This window comes from Mus caroli, chromosome 7, assembly GCF_900094665.2.
Source record: "Mus caroli chromosome 7, CAROLI_EIJ_v1.1, whole genome shotgun sequence".
Lineage (NCBI taxonomy): Eukaryota > Metazoa > Chordata > Mammalia > Rodentia > Muridae > Mus > Mus caroli.
Genome location: NC_034576.1, coordinates 101,916,887 through 101,931,521, shown reverse-complemented (window position 1 = coordinate 101,931,521; position 14,635 = coordinate 101,916,887). Strand labels below are relative to the sequence as shown.

The window sequence follows — 14,635 nt, the reverse complement described above, 5'->3', positions numbered from 1 at the left end:
CGTTAGAGATTCCAGTGGAGAGAGTGTGGCGTTCATATTGGCCACACTGGCTGAAATGCAGCAGCCTACCACAACAGTGAACTTGGGGGCTAGAGAGATGGCTCAGCGGGTAAGAGACCTGACTGCTTGAGCTCCTGAGTTCAATTCCCAGCAACCACGTGGTGGCTCACAACCATCTGTAATGAGATCCGATGCCACCTTCTGGTGTGTCTGAAGATAGCGACAGTATACCCACGTACATGAAATAAATAAATCTTTTTTAAAAATGCAACGTGAGCCGGGTGTGGTGGTGCACGCCAGCACTCGGGAGGCAGAGGCAGGCGGATTTCTGAGTTCGAGGCCAGGCTGGTCTACAAAGTGAGTTCCAGGACAGCCAGGGCTACTCAGAAAAACCCTGTCTTGAAAAACAAACAAACAAACAAACAAACAAACAAACAGAAATGCAACGTGAAGAACAGTGAACTTGGAGTCGTCATACATATCTGGAGAAAGGGCACCTGTGTGAGGAAAAGAGAAAATGCCAGGGCCTACGTGGGTTTACAACGATCCCATTACAACAAAAGGCCGAAAGGGAGGTGTTGTTACTTCGGTAAGCTGAAATGGTTTACGCCTCTGAGTTTGCTTTGATGATGAGGTAACGTCTCATCCTCACAGTACCTACACTCAGGGCAGAAGCTCAGGATCCTCCATCCTGACAGTGCGGAGAGAAGAACAGACTGCTCATCTCCAGCCAAAGCTAGCAGCGCGGAACCAGTTGTCAGCCTGCATCCAGCCTCAACCCTCAGCTCAGGCTTCCAAGCCATCACCAACCCAGTCTTAAGCTCCTCTGACTGCAGCTTCTCATATTGACCACCAGAGGGAGTAGCTCTCATTGTGATTTTCCGCCTCCAATTTCCCCTCTGCCTGCACCCTCCAACTGGTTAGGTTTCTGAACCTGGGGATTTCACGTTCGAGGGAAGGTGGGGGATGCTGCTCTAGTTAGGCAATGGAAAGTGTGATAAAGGACAAAGAAAATTCTGGATTTTGATAGGTTTCAGTAAGGACTCAAATGGAACTTTAATTCTGCATTTAAAACCCAGTCCAGCAGGATCCAGGATGTGGTGGTGCAAGCCTTTAATCCCAGTACATTAGCCATGCCTCCTAATGTCCAACTAAAGAACACGCTGCCAGCCAGGTGATGGTGGCACTGGAGAGGCAGAGGCAGGTGGATATCTGAATTCGAGGCCAGTCTGGTTTACAAAGCAAGTTCCAGGACAGAGAAAGCTACATAGAAAAATCTTGTCTTAAAAAGTAAAACAACAAAACCTAGAGTGAAAGACTTGTACCACTTTGCCCTGAAATTTTTAATTCTTTTTTTCCCCCCCAAGACAGTGTTTTTCTGGGTAGTCCTGGCTGTCCTGGAACTCACCCTGTAGACCAGGCTGGCCTCAAAGTTACAAAGATCTGCCTGCTTCTGCCTCCCAAGTACTAGGATTAAAGGTGTGCATTCCAACACCCGATCAAAATTTAATTTATTTTTATTTTCTGAGACAAGGTCTCTCTGTGTAGTCTAGGCTGTCTGGGAACTCACTCTACAGACCAGGCTGGCCCAGAATTCACAGAGATCCTCCTGCTTCTGTCTTCCAAGTGCTGGGAGTAAAGGCGTGCACCACCACCGCATTGCTGAAACTGAATTCTCAATGGAAAACAGAAGTAGAAAAAGGTATCTGCCTGATGAACGATGATTCTTGTAAATACGCTGAAATTTTATACCTATAAAGATATTCAACTTCAGCGATGAGGAAATGCAAACTGAAAACATTTAATACCCCACCCCACCCCCACCCAGTTCACCCCCCAAAAAAGCCTGGCCAGTTACAGCCAGTGCCAGAGAGGAGGATCCAGGGGCCTTCCAGTGTTTGTCCATTTTGGAAAATAGTTTGATCCTCCTTCCCAACTTGAATTCAGCAGTAATTTTGAGGCTGTGGGAAGGAGATGGAAAAGTGAGGGTTGAAACCACCAGAAAGTGGGAGCCATCTTCTGTAGGAAAAGCCAGCTGTGCAGAAAATGTTTTTTAATGTTTGGAACAGTTCTATCAAGAAACACCTAGAACAATACCCAGAAAATGATACCCAGATGGCCAGAACGCATACTGCAGCCTGCTAAACCTTACTAGTTGTCAGGGAGATTGTACTGGCTGGGTTTGTACCTCCCTTGAGGAAATGCCTCCATGAGATCCAGCTGTAGGACATTTTCTTAATTAGTGATCGAGGGTGGGAAGGCCCATTGTGGGTGGTGCCTGGGTTCTATAAGAAAGTAAGCTGAGCAAGCCAGTAAGAACATCCTTCCATGGCCTCTGCATCAGTTCCTGCTTCCTGACCTGCTTGAGTTCCAGTCCTGACTTCTTTTAATGATGAACAGCAATGTGCAAGTGTAAGCTGAATAAACCCTTTCCTCCCCAGCTTGCTTCTTGGTCATGATGTTTGTGGAGGAATAGAAACCCTGACTAAGACAGAGATGTTACTATAAGCACAGAGAACATTCATCCACATGGTTACAGTGCAGCACTGGGGATGTAGCACAGTGGTAGAGTGCTTGCCTAGCATAGGCAAGGTCCTGGGTTCAATCCTAGCACCACAAAAACAAAACAAGTCACAGCGTTGAGAAAGACCAGTAGCAACCTGAATTCTCATATCATGCTTGTGTCTCCATTGCAGAAAACCATGACTCATGGTTATGCCATGACCCACCAACTCCATTCCCAGGCATATAGAACATAGAAAGGAACAAGAAAGTATACACAAGGATGCACAAGGGGCCAGCAAGATGGCTCAGCTGATAGAGGGGCTTGCTGCTGAGCCTGAACCTGAATTTAGCCCCAGGATCTATGTAAAGGTGGAAGGAGAAAAGTGGCTCCAAAGAGTCGTCCTCTGACCTTCACACAAGTGCCGCAGCGTGCACCACCACCCACAAAACAAACAAGAATGTAATAGAATGTAATACAGATTCTTTTTAAAAAGATGTGCAAGAATGTTCACAGGAGAAGCAGACAGATCTTTGTGAGTTCCAGGTGGGCCTGGTCTACAAAGTGAGTTCTAGGACAGCCAAGCTACACAGAGAAACCCTGCCTCAAACAAACAAACAAAAGGGGGGAGGTTATAGTAACACAGCTCATGGAGCCCGAAACCTTCCAGCAGGAGAATAAATAGCCACACCATAGAATACTATACAGCAAGAGGTTCCCCATCAACACACAGCCTGGATGAGTCAGATATAGAATCTTACGCCAAGCAATCAGTCTCCAAAGAGCCCAGGCTGTGTGATCCTCTTTTATAGAGTGCAAAGGCCCGGAGAAGGCTGGGGTGGCGCTCACCCAAAGCCCCAGTTCTTAGGAGTTAGAGACCAGGGTTTCAAAGTCATCATTGGCCATGTGTCTAAGGTCACCTGGGCTCATGAGATACTGTCTTTAAAAAGACAAATTGGCCATTGGTGGAGGCACACGCCTATTATCCCAACACGGAGGAGGCAGAGACAGTTGGATCTTTGTGAGTGTGAGGATAATCTGGCCTACAGAACAAGTGTCGCTGTTACACAGAGACACTCTGTCTTGAAAAAGGGGGGAAGGGGCAAAAATATTTAAAAACAGTTAATATTGGGGTCTCAGCACTGAGTCAGGGAGTGTCTCTCACCTTAACCAAAAGCCCACCTGCAAGTGGTATCCAATTATAAAGAAAAATAATCGTTTTACCAATGGAGTCTCACAGGGTACCCTTGCTACACTTCAGTGCAGGTCTAGGGCCCAGGAGTACATGATCTACACAAGACAAACTTAATGTTATCTTCGTAGACTTTTGTTCTGTTTGGGAATTTTTTGTTTATTTGTCTTTTACTTGCTTATTTGGGTTTCTGATTTTGTGGATTTGTGTGTGTGTGTGTGTGTCTTGGTTTTTTGCTTGTTTTTTTTAAAACAGAGAGAGGCAGAGGTATGCGGATTTCTGAGTTCGAGGCCAGCCTGGTCTACAAAGTGAGTTCCAGGACCGCCAGGGCTATACAGAGAAACCCTGTCTCGAAAAAAACTGAGAGAGAGAGAGAGAGAGAGAGAGAGAGAGAGAGAGAGAGAGAGAGAGAGAGAAGGTGTATTGAAAATCAGGGTGGGGTAGTGCACGCTAATCTCTGAGTTTGAGGCAAGCCTGAAACCCTGTCTCAAAAATTAAAAAAAGAAAGAAAAGAAAAGAAAAGAAAGAGGAAAAAACCTCCCCTCTAGTCCCCCAAAAATTCAGTGATGGCTGGTCAGGGTAGAGTGCCTGCCTGTGGTCCATGAAGCTTTGGTTGCCATCTGAAATAAACCAAACATAAACCAAGTGTCATTATGCATGCCTGTAATCCCAGCATCCAGGAGGCAGAGACAGGAGGATTAGAAACTCAAGGCCATCCTTGCCTAAATAGTAAGTTTGAGACTAGCCTAGGCTAGAGGAAAAACTGTCTTTAAAAAAAAAAAAAAAAGTGTGTCTGGTGGGGGAGGGGGCTGGAGAGAGGCTCAGTGGTTAGGAACACCTGCTGTCTTACAGAGGACCAGGGTTTGAGTCCCAGCATCCCTGTGGGGGGTCCACAATCATCCATAACTCTAGGTCCAGGCCATCTGATGACCTGACCTCTGAGGGCACCAGTCACACATGTGGTGCATTTACATACATACAGGCCAAACATAAAAAAATGGATAAATCTAAAAAGAGAAAAGCAGAAATGGGAAGGGGGTCACCTGGGGAGGGGAAGGCCCTGTGTAGGAGGGGATAGGAGGGACACTGGCCATGTTCTTTCTGCTTATTGATCACTTACAGAGCCAGGCAGCAGGACTGATTTTATTTAATGAAAATATACCACTTTGGACACACTTGGGTTTTTCCTGACGGATGGTGGTGTGGTTGGATAAATGTGTCGAGTTCTACATATGATAGGATGGTTCTCTTGGAGGAGGGGTAAGCCTCAACAGGTGGGGCTTAGAGGGAGAGCCTAAGGCCACAGGAGATAAAAGCTTTTATTTTATAAACCTTTTGTCTCAGGATTACTTCTTTCTTTCTTTCTTTCTTTTCTTTTCTTTTCTTTTTTTTTTTTTTTTTTTTTTTTTTTTTTGAATGGAGTCTCACTATGTAGCCCCAGCTAACCTGTAACTTGCTGTGTAAACCAGGCTAGCCTCAAACTCATAGACCCCAGTGCAGGCATTAAAGGCAAGTCCCAAGCCCCAAGTCAGATATTTTGTTGAAGTGACAGAATATAGACCAATGTAATACATTTTAAATCAATTTCCACCTTCACAGAGACAAAGATTTTTTTCAGGTGTGTGTGTGTGTGTGTGTGTGTGTGTGCAGATGCACACGAGTACTGGTGTGTCAAAGGTCAGCTTTGACACCACAGGATAAGCTGAGTCAGGCAGCAAGGTGTGGCATCAGGGACTGGGGTGGGGTCAGTGCTGAAAGTAGCTGATAGGGTCAGTGCAGAGTGTGAGTGACAGGGCTGCTATCTTATGGCATCCAGCAATTAGCAAAAAAGAAAAATGTAAAATCAAACACGCACATATACACACTCACACAGACACAGGCACACACACACACACACACACACACACACACACACACACACACACAGTGGTTGAAGGCAGTCTCCAGTATTTTTTTCCCCTCTTAATACATTTTGTGGGCTGGCGAGATGGCTCAGTAGGTAAGAGCACTGACTGCCCTTCTGAAGGTCATGAGTTCAAATCCCAGCAACCACATGGTGGCTCACAACCATCCGTATTGAGATCTGACTCCCTCCTCTGGTGTGTCTGAAGTCAGCTATAGTGGACTTATATATATAATAATAAATAAATTTTTTTAAAAAGCAAACTTTTTGTGCCCTTTAGGCAACTTTTTTGTTTAGCAAGTTACCTCAGCCACACGTTAAATAACCACCACGGAACATACTCTTCAAGAACAGATTAGAATCATTATGCAAGAGGGAATTACAACAGGATTATTGATTATGTATTTCTTTTTTGAAACTTATATCTAACTAAACAATTCTCCTCTTTCTTTCTTTCCACAAGCTCATTGTAATCCCAAGGCAATAATTCTTCTGTCAGAGATTAACAAGGTTTAAGCAGGCCAAGTGTGTAGTAGCAAGTTTCTCCCTGTGCTTGGCTGGGGACAACCTGCACTTACTAAGGAGCAGGTCATCTGCCTCCCGCCTTATTTTGAAGTCTCGATCAGAGAGACTGGTTAATCATCTGTTCTCTGCCCTTATACTCATAATTGAACTGTTTATTCTTTATTCATAACCTTTCTATTTCATGGTGCACACTGAAACCTGTTATCACAGCCCTAGATCACAAGATCAGAGAACTCAGGCCCAACCTAGAGTGAATGCTTCCTTTGATGATTAACCTGTCCCAAACCTATTTTTCTTGCTACTTCAACTACATGATTGTAAGGCACAAAAGCTTCCTGTGCCCCTTTTGCGAACTCGTGCAGCTCTGGCCAGTCTATGAGGAAGGGGCACAGTCTATTCCTGATTCTAACTTTAAACTTTGTAGCAACTGTCCTGACTTCCCAAGATTACTTAAATCAAGCTAACTTCCTAAAACCCCTTACATCAAATCAGGAGTTTCATAAATCACTATTAATTCATCTAAACAGCATTACCTCAAAAACTTTCATCTTCATGTCGATCTGAAGGAAACTTGCCCAACAGAGCAGGTTATCACCCAGGAAGTAATCACACTAGGCTATGGGTGATGAGGGTCTCCTGCTGCCAACTGACACCAAGCCAAAAGAATAGAAGAAGGACAATGACAAACCCGAGAAGGCACATCAGAAGTCAGAGGCAACCCTGGGACGAAATCTTTAGAGCTACGCCTTTCTGGAGTGTACCCATCATAGCTGAGCAAGGGTGTGGGCCGACTTCAGGGAGCTCAGTTGCCCACTGTAGCTCCTGCTTGGCGCCTGCCACTGGTGCCTGCAGAGGGCAGAGGTGTCAGATCCCCAGGAGCTGCAGGTGGTTGTGAACTTAGCTATATGGATGCTGGGAACAGAACCTGAGTCTTCTGCAAGAACAGTCAGCACTCTTGACTACTGACCCATCTCTTCACCCAAAGGGAAACATTCAGAAGAATGAATAGATGTAGTGATGGGTGGATGTTGTTAGCAATCTTTCTAGGCTCTGCCCACAGTTACCTGGCAACAGCCAGGTATGCCTGACTCACTATATAAAAAGGGGTGTTTGCCCTCTTACTCTCTGACCTTCTTCTCTCTTCCTTCTCTAGCCCTTCTCTCCCTGCTCCTCTTCTCTTCTCTCTCTAAGTGTTCGTGGCTGGCTTTTTCTTCTTCTTCTCCTTCCTTCTCCTCTTCCTCTTCCTCTTCCTCTTCCTCTTCCTCCTCCTCCTCCTCCTCCTCCTCCTCCTCTTCTTCTTCTTCTTCTTCTTCTTCTTCTTCTTCTTCTTCTTCTTCTTCTTCNTCCTCCTCCTCCTCCTCCTCTTCTTCTTCTTCTTCTTCTTCTTCTTCTTCTTCTTCTTCTTCTTCTTCTTCTTCTTCTTCTTCTTCTTCTGCTCGCTCGCTTGCTCGCTCGCTCTCTGCCTTTCTCTGTCTCTACTCCCTAAACTCCCCTCCCTATGCCCTAAATAAACTCTATTCTATACTATACCAGTAGTATGGCTGGTATCTCAGAGGGAAGGGATGCCTCAGCATAGGCCTGCAGAGGCACCCCCTCCCCCCATATAAACATATCCCTTCTTCTTCTTCTTCTTCTTCTTCTTCTTCTTCTTCTTCTTCTTCTTCTTCTTCTTCTTCTTCTCCTTCTTCTCCTTCTTCTTTTACAGAAAACACAACAGGTGTGTGGAGGGAAACAATAACTCTAAGGAGACTCTGGTTATAACCTCAGCAACTCCGGAAGTGAAGTTGTCCTTTGCCATGGTGTGAAAGAGTCGAGCTGACCCAGGCAGAGGATGGAAGTTGAGTTCAGTGAGATGTGCAAGCTATGATGGATGGTCAAGGAACCACCTAGATCTTCAAGTCTAGAGGTGGGGCAGAGAGACAGGAAACAAGCCACCAGCCTGAACACAACCTTCAAGGGGCAAGAGGAATCAAGGATTAGTGGTGTTCATCTCTCATCCCAACTCTTGGGAGGCAGAAACTAGAGGCCAGCTTGATCTACAGTAGGCAGAACAAAGGAGTCGAGGAAAAGTAGCTTGGGAGCCGCGAGGCAAAAGTGGAGGGAGAGTGTAGTGATCCAAGGTGACTGAGCCTGCTGACTAAAGGAGATGAGCAACCTGGATGTTAGCTGGAACCTGTGAGCACAGTTTGTGGAACGTTGTAAATGTGTAAAGTGTGGAGCTGAGGACCCATACAGTGTGGGGAATGGAAAGACCCCGAATGCAGCCCTGCTGAGTTCTACTGGTTAGTTCCAGAGGGAAGGCAGACAGAGGAGATGTGGGCACAGGGCTTTCCGATGCGAACTGTCGCAGCTTGTTTGTGAAGGAAGAGCAGAGCAGTGGACCTGTGAGAAAGCGAGGGGATCATTGGGCAGGGCTGAGGGGTCACCACTCTGGTCTCCTTGGGCTGTGGTTCTCAACTTTCCTGATGCTGCGACCCCTTAGCACAGTTCCTCATGTTGTGGTGACCCCCCCCCAACCATAAACTTATTTGTGTTGTTACTTCATAACTGTAATTGTATTACTGTTATGAATGGTAATGCAAATATATGATATTCAAGATATCTGGTATGCGACCCCTATGAAAGGATCATTTAACATCCCCCTGGGGTCGGAACCCATAGGTTGAGAAGCACTGCCCTTGGGGTTTCACCTTTTTGCGCCCTACCTTGAGCAGATTCTAGAGGGTGGGAGCAGTGGTTTGGCAGATAAGGCCTTGCCTAAGAGAACTGATAAGGATGAAAGAGGTTTCTCTTCCGCCTTTAGCCTGGTCTAGGCAGAGGGATTACAAGGTACGAAAAAAGGATGTGGCGTGGGCGGAGCAGGGGGGCCCTGGAGCTGGACTGGGCTGGGCTGGGCTGGGCTGGGCTGGGCTGGACTGGGGCTGGGCTGGCCTGGCCCTGCCCCTTCAACCTAGAGCACAGCCCGTGTGTAGAGCCTCCTGAGCCAGCTCAGCATGGTGGAGTTCGCCCCCCTGTCGGTACCATGGGAGCGCAGGCTACAGACCTTCGCGGTCCTTCAGTGGGTCTTCTCCTTCCTGGCCTTGGGTAAGAGGGTAGCCGCGGGCACAAGGGAAGGGCAGGGCAGCCTCAGCGGGAGCACAGGATGCTTGATGGAGAGATTCAGGAGGGGGCTTTGCTGGGGTCTTCCAGAGCCTCGTGTGGGTATGTTTCCCATGTCTTAAGCAGTCTTTAGTTTCCTGGACTTTTCGGGCCGCTGCATCCAGGCTTTAGCTGCAAGCTGCTGAGGGCGGGGAAGCACCCGAGGCTGGGAGGCTATGCCTCTGAGAGGGAAGCCCTCCAGTTTACCTTTCGGAAAAAGGGAGCTGGAACTGAGGCCAGGAGAGAAGGGACCGGCCTCCGCTTCCCCAGCTGCATGATGGGGATGCCAGTGTCACCCTATGGGGAACTTGTAGAGAAAATGCAGAAAGCTGGGAACTTCTACGAAAGGCAGACCTGACCTGGCTCCTGAGGTGTGGCTCTGTCCCTCTCCACCCTGTGGATGCTCTAGCACCGCTGTGGACCGGGAAGGAAGAGTCGGGGGGAGCACGGGAGGGAACCTTATCTCCTTTGTTGGTACTAGACTGGGGAAGGTCTGCCACCTCAGGATTCAGATTCAGCCCGGGTCCAGATACTACTGCCTGTCAAGACAGTCACATGCTCAGTGCATGCTTTACACACACACACACACACACACACACACACACACACACACACACCTCGGGTAACACACGTGTATACGTGTGTATGTGTTCCCACCTCACAATGTTTCATCTATATGGTTTATTCCTGCAAAGTGGGCCTTCCAGGATCACACATCTTTAGCACCCATTTTAAATGGGTCTGTACCTCTGTTCCAGGGTCGGTAACCATTTTAAGTACCCCTGGTAGCAACCAAGCAGAGGAATTGCATACTTGAAAGGCCCAGGCTGTGAATCCGGAGCCTGGCAACTGCTCCTTCCAGAGGAAGAAGGGATGGGGGATGGGCAGAGGGCCTGGGAAGAGGTGTGGATGCAAGACAGAGATGGCGGGTATAGAAAACAGAGGGCAGGCAGTCTAAACCCAGGGATGGCTTGGGTCAAAAGGCTCCGGAGACCTAGAGCCATGCAGTTTATAGCCACAACCTCACAGGGGCTAATGGACACCAGGCTCGGCTTGCCTCCTGCGTCCTTGAGGACAGGAGTATGTCTGACTGGGTGAACCTACCCCATCCTTGCAGCCTGAGCCTGGGCCTGCTCTTACATAGACCTGGCAAGACCGAGGAGTGGAGCACAGAAATCAGGGCTCCCCTGAGCCAGGAGAGGACCAACTGGTGCAATTTGAGAAAAGGGTTCTGGGCTCTTTCATGCCAAGAGGGGGAAGTTTTACTTTACCCCTTATCCTGAGGGCAAAGGAGAACAATAGACTCAGCAGGGAAGTGACGAGGTCCAGTCTGGTGTTAAAGGTCCCCGTGCCTGCTGTGTGGGGGATGGGGAGATCAAAGGCGATCAGAGTCTCCACCAGTAGTCAACAAATCAGGGCCAAGACCAGCCCAAAGTGGTTTTGTTGTTGTTGTTGTTTTAAGTCCCAAATTCTGAAATGTCTAAAGTAGCCTAATTTTTTACCTGGTGATGATGGCGGTGATTTGGGGGCTGAAGGAAAGTCCTCAGTGTCTCCAAGGCATGAGGATCTGAGTTTGATCCCCAGAACCTCTGTAAAAAATGTCAGGCATGGTGACACAAATTTGTAATCTTAGCAGAATCAGGAAGACTCCTAGAGCTTGCCGGGGAGGTGGCCTAGCCTAATGGGTGCTCTTCAGGCTAATGAGAGCTACTGTCTCAAAAGAAGGTGGACAGCCTTGCTTCAGGGCTGTCCTCTGGCCTTCACACTCATGCATACATGTGGGTGCACACACCCACCCACAGGTGAACATACACACACGTGTCATAACAGAGAAGTAGGCGGAGGCAGTATGGTGGGTGTGTAGCTCACAGACCACTACTTACGGGAAGTTTTAAAGAATAGTGAGGTTTGGGCTGGGGACATGATTTTGTCAGTGTAGCACTTGCTGCATAAACGTAGGATTAGAGTTTGGATCCTGTCTTAGGGTTTCCACTGCTGTGAACAGACACCATGACCACAGTAGCTCTTATAAAGAAAAGCATTTAAGTGGGGCTTGCTCACAGTTCAGAGGTTCAGTCCATTGCCATCATGGAGGGAAGCGTGGCAGCGTGCAGGCAGACATGGTGCTGGAGAGGTAGCTCTAGGCCTGGCTTGAGCATCTGAGGTGGGGTTGGTGGCCTGCCTATAAGATCAACACAAAGGAAGCAGAGACAAGAGCCCTAGAGCAAGCTGGCTAGCTAGGCTAGTCCAATCATCAGTGAGCCCTGGATGAGAGAGAGAGAGAGAGAGAGAGAGAGAGAGAGAGCGAGAGAGAGAGAGAGACTGACTCTGCCTCAATACCAGAGAGTCACAGAGGGATGAAAAAAAATAAAGGTAAAGGCCAGGGAGTGAGAGAGGAAGACATACTGGCACCTGAACACACATGTGCCCACATAGGAACATACATACATACATACATACATACATATGAACATTCATACATACATACTTACAAACCACATACACATCAAGAAGAAATACAATGTGATTCTAAAGCCCGCCAACACTCAGTTTCCCAGGCAGGGAAGTAGCTGGGGAAGTCAATTAGGACCAGGCACCAAAGGCTCAGGCCCCAAGCCAAATGCTTTCCAGATGGGCTACTCATTGCTTCTGTGTCTTTCCTCTCTCACATCTCTCTCGTTGCAGGGGGGGCGGGGGGGGGGGAGGTGAGGTTCCTCAGTCTTGGTCCATGCTGTTCCTAGATGTTTTTTGTTTTATATTTTATATTGTTGAATGAACGAATGGTTTGGGCCAAGCACTGAATCTCAGGTATTACCCTGCTAGCTTGCTATATGACCTTAGCCAGTGTGCATATCCTCTCTGAGTCTCTAAAATGTAGGGGTTTAAGACAGACATGATGACACACGCCTTTGATTCCAGGACTTGGGTGGCAGAAGCAGGTAGATTTCTGAGTTCAAGGCCAGCCTGGTCCACAGAGTGAGTTCTAGGACAGCCAAGGCTACAAACAGAGAAACTCTGACTCAAAAACAAAACAAAACAACAAAATGTAGGGGTTTAAAAAAACCTCAGGCTTAGCTGGGCATAGAGGCATATACCTTTGACCCCAGCACTTGGGACCTCTGTGAGTTCAAGGCCAGCCTGGTGTGCATAGTGAGTTCTAGAACAGCCAGAGCTACATTGTAAGACCCTGTTTTTAAAAAACCAAAACAACAATAACAAAAGAAACTGCAAGCTTTTAAAGACTGGGTAAAGGAAGGAAGGAAGGAAGGAAGGAAGGAAGGAAGGACTTTCTTTCTTCCTAAATTACCAAGCAAAGCCATCTGGGTTTGCTGTTAACAGGGCAGAGAAATAAGCCTGGAGCCAGGATGGCCACGTGGACTTCTAGTTGAGGGGAAAGCCCTCTGTTCTTTCCTAAGCTTTTTTTTTTCTTTCTGCAAAAGCAACTCATTCAAACATCATTCGTACCCTTAAGTAAAAGACTTCCCACATTCCTCCCCTCCAGGTAGCCACTGTCTAACAGTGAATTTTTCTTCCTGAGAGAGGGTCTTATCAAATAGGAGCCACTGCAGAGACTTTTGGGTTAACCCAAAAGGGAAAGAACTGTTGCTGTTTTATTGTTTTATTTTTAAGGTTAAAAAGCTGGGGTTCTGCGGGGAGAGTTGGGAATGTGCTTGTTGTGCAAGTGTGAGAGCCTGAGTTGATTCCCCAAGCCCACACACCAAGCTGGGTACGGCAGCACACTCCAGTAAGTCCAGCTCTGGGAAGACAGGGGGATCAGGGTACCCCTGCCAGTCATCCTGGCTGAGTCAGTGAGTGCCAGGGACAGTGAAAAACTCTTGTCTCAAAACTAAGGTGGAGGGGTTAGGGATTTATGGCAGTGGTGGAACCTTGCCTTGCAAATGTAAGGCCCTGGGCTAGGTCCTCAGCTCTAGAGTGTGTGTGTGGGGGGGGAGGGGGGGTAATGGAGGGTGATAGAGAAAGACACATGACCTCTGACCTCTGGACTCAACATGTGCATGCTCACATGGGAACTGCACAGCCAAACAAGTATGCATATACACATATGCACACACACACACATACACACAGGGTGGGCGGGGAGAAGAAGGGAGAAAGACACAGAGAGGGGAGAGAGACAATTTTTTGCAGTAAGGGTTTCTCTATGTAGCTGAGGTCTGAATTTGCAACCCTCCCGCCTTAGCCTCCAAGAGCTTTGATTGTAGGTGACCATTACAGTGGCTGCTGCCTATTTCCAGTGCAAAAAAAAAGAAAAATTTTTTTTTTGTTTTTTGTTTTTTTGAGACAGGGTTTCCTGTATAGCCTTGGCTGTCCTGGAACTTGCTTTGTAGACCAGGCTGGCCCCGAACTCAGAAATCCACCTGCCTCTGCCTCCCGAGTGCTGGGATTAAAGGCATGCGCCACCACGCCCGGCTCAGTGCAAAAAATTTTAATGAAAAGCATAAATAAATAAAATCCAAGTCAACCTCCCTCCTCTCCTCCTTATCTACTGCTTGGAGGAGGTTTCTGTCCCCTCCGGGTGTGGGGACATCTGTGCTGGCCTCTGTTCCTACTTACGCTGGCACTGGATTCCAAACCTCTACAACTGCTCTACAAACAAAATAACAAAGTCATAAGCCCCCCTTTTTTATTTGTAAATAATTTCATGGCATTTTAAAACAAATAACAAACATGCATTCAATTTAAGTATCTACTAATGGAGAAGCAACATGTATTAAATACACACAATGGAACGTTAATGGGGAAGGGAGGAATTCCTATGACCCCAAGCTACAGTGTGCCTGGAGTCATTAGAATCACAGTGGGGGCAGTGTCTCCTGAGTATGGAGTTTCTGTAAAGAGTTCAGGCGACAGATGATGTCAATGGCTGAATAAAAATTGTACTTAATTGCACTGTACATTCACAATGGCATGGTGATACACTATACATTTTACTAGAACCAAAAACTTTAGAACAGGGCCGGGGGAGACAACTCAATGCAGGTGTGAGGACCAGGAGTTCGAATCCCCAGACCTTATGTAAACACTGAGTTGGCATGGCAGCCTGCCAGTAATTCCAGCCCTTAGAAGGCAGAGACGGGGGATGCTGGACCATGGTTACTAGACTAGCATGTACTGGTTAGACTAGCATTTACTGGTAGGCTCTGGGTTCAAGTGAGAATAAGATGGAAACTGATAAGATAATGTGATGAGCAGCTGATGAAGATTCCCGGTGTCAGGGCCTGAGTGTGGCTCAGTCAGTGGTGAGGAGAGCACTCGACTGATTATAGCCGGTGTGGATCATCCGTGGGCTTGATTATAGCCGGTGTGGATCCGTGGGCTTGATTATAGCCGGTGTGGATCATCCGTGGGCTTG

The 14,635-nt window shown here is 47.4% G+C and overlaps 1 protein-coding gene across 1 annotated transcript in view; it reads left to right on the top strand.

Moving 5' to 3' along the window:
- The first annotated feature begins 9,062 nt into the window (after window positions 1–9,062).
- Mogat2 (monoacylglycerol O-acyltransferase 2) overlaps window positions 9,063–14,635 on the top strand; it is a 20,280-nt gene continuing 14,707 nt past the window's right edge. Inside the window, exon 1 of the mRNA XM_021168993.1 lies at window positions 9,063–9,207. Within this exon, the coding sequence (XP_021024652.1) occupies window positions 9,117–9,207 (91 nt within the window). The 5' untranslated portion in view covers window positions 9,063–9,116. The remainder of the gene's footprint in view (window positions 9,208–14,635) is intronic.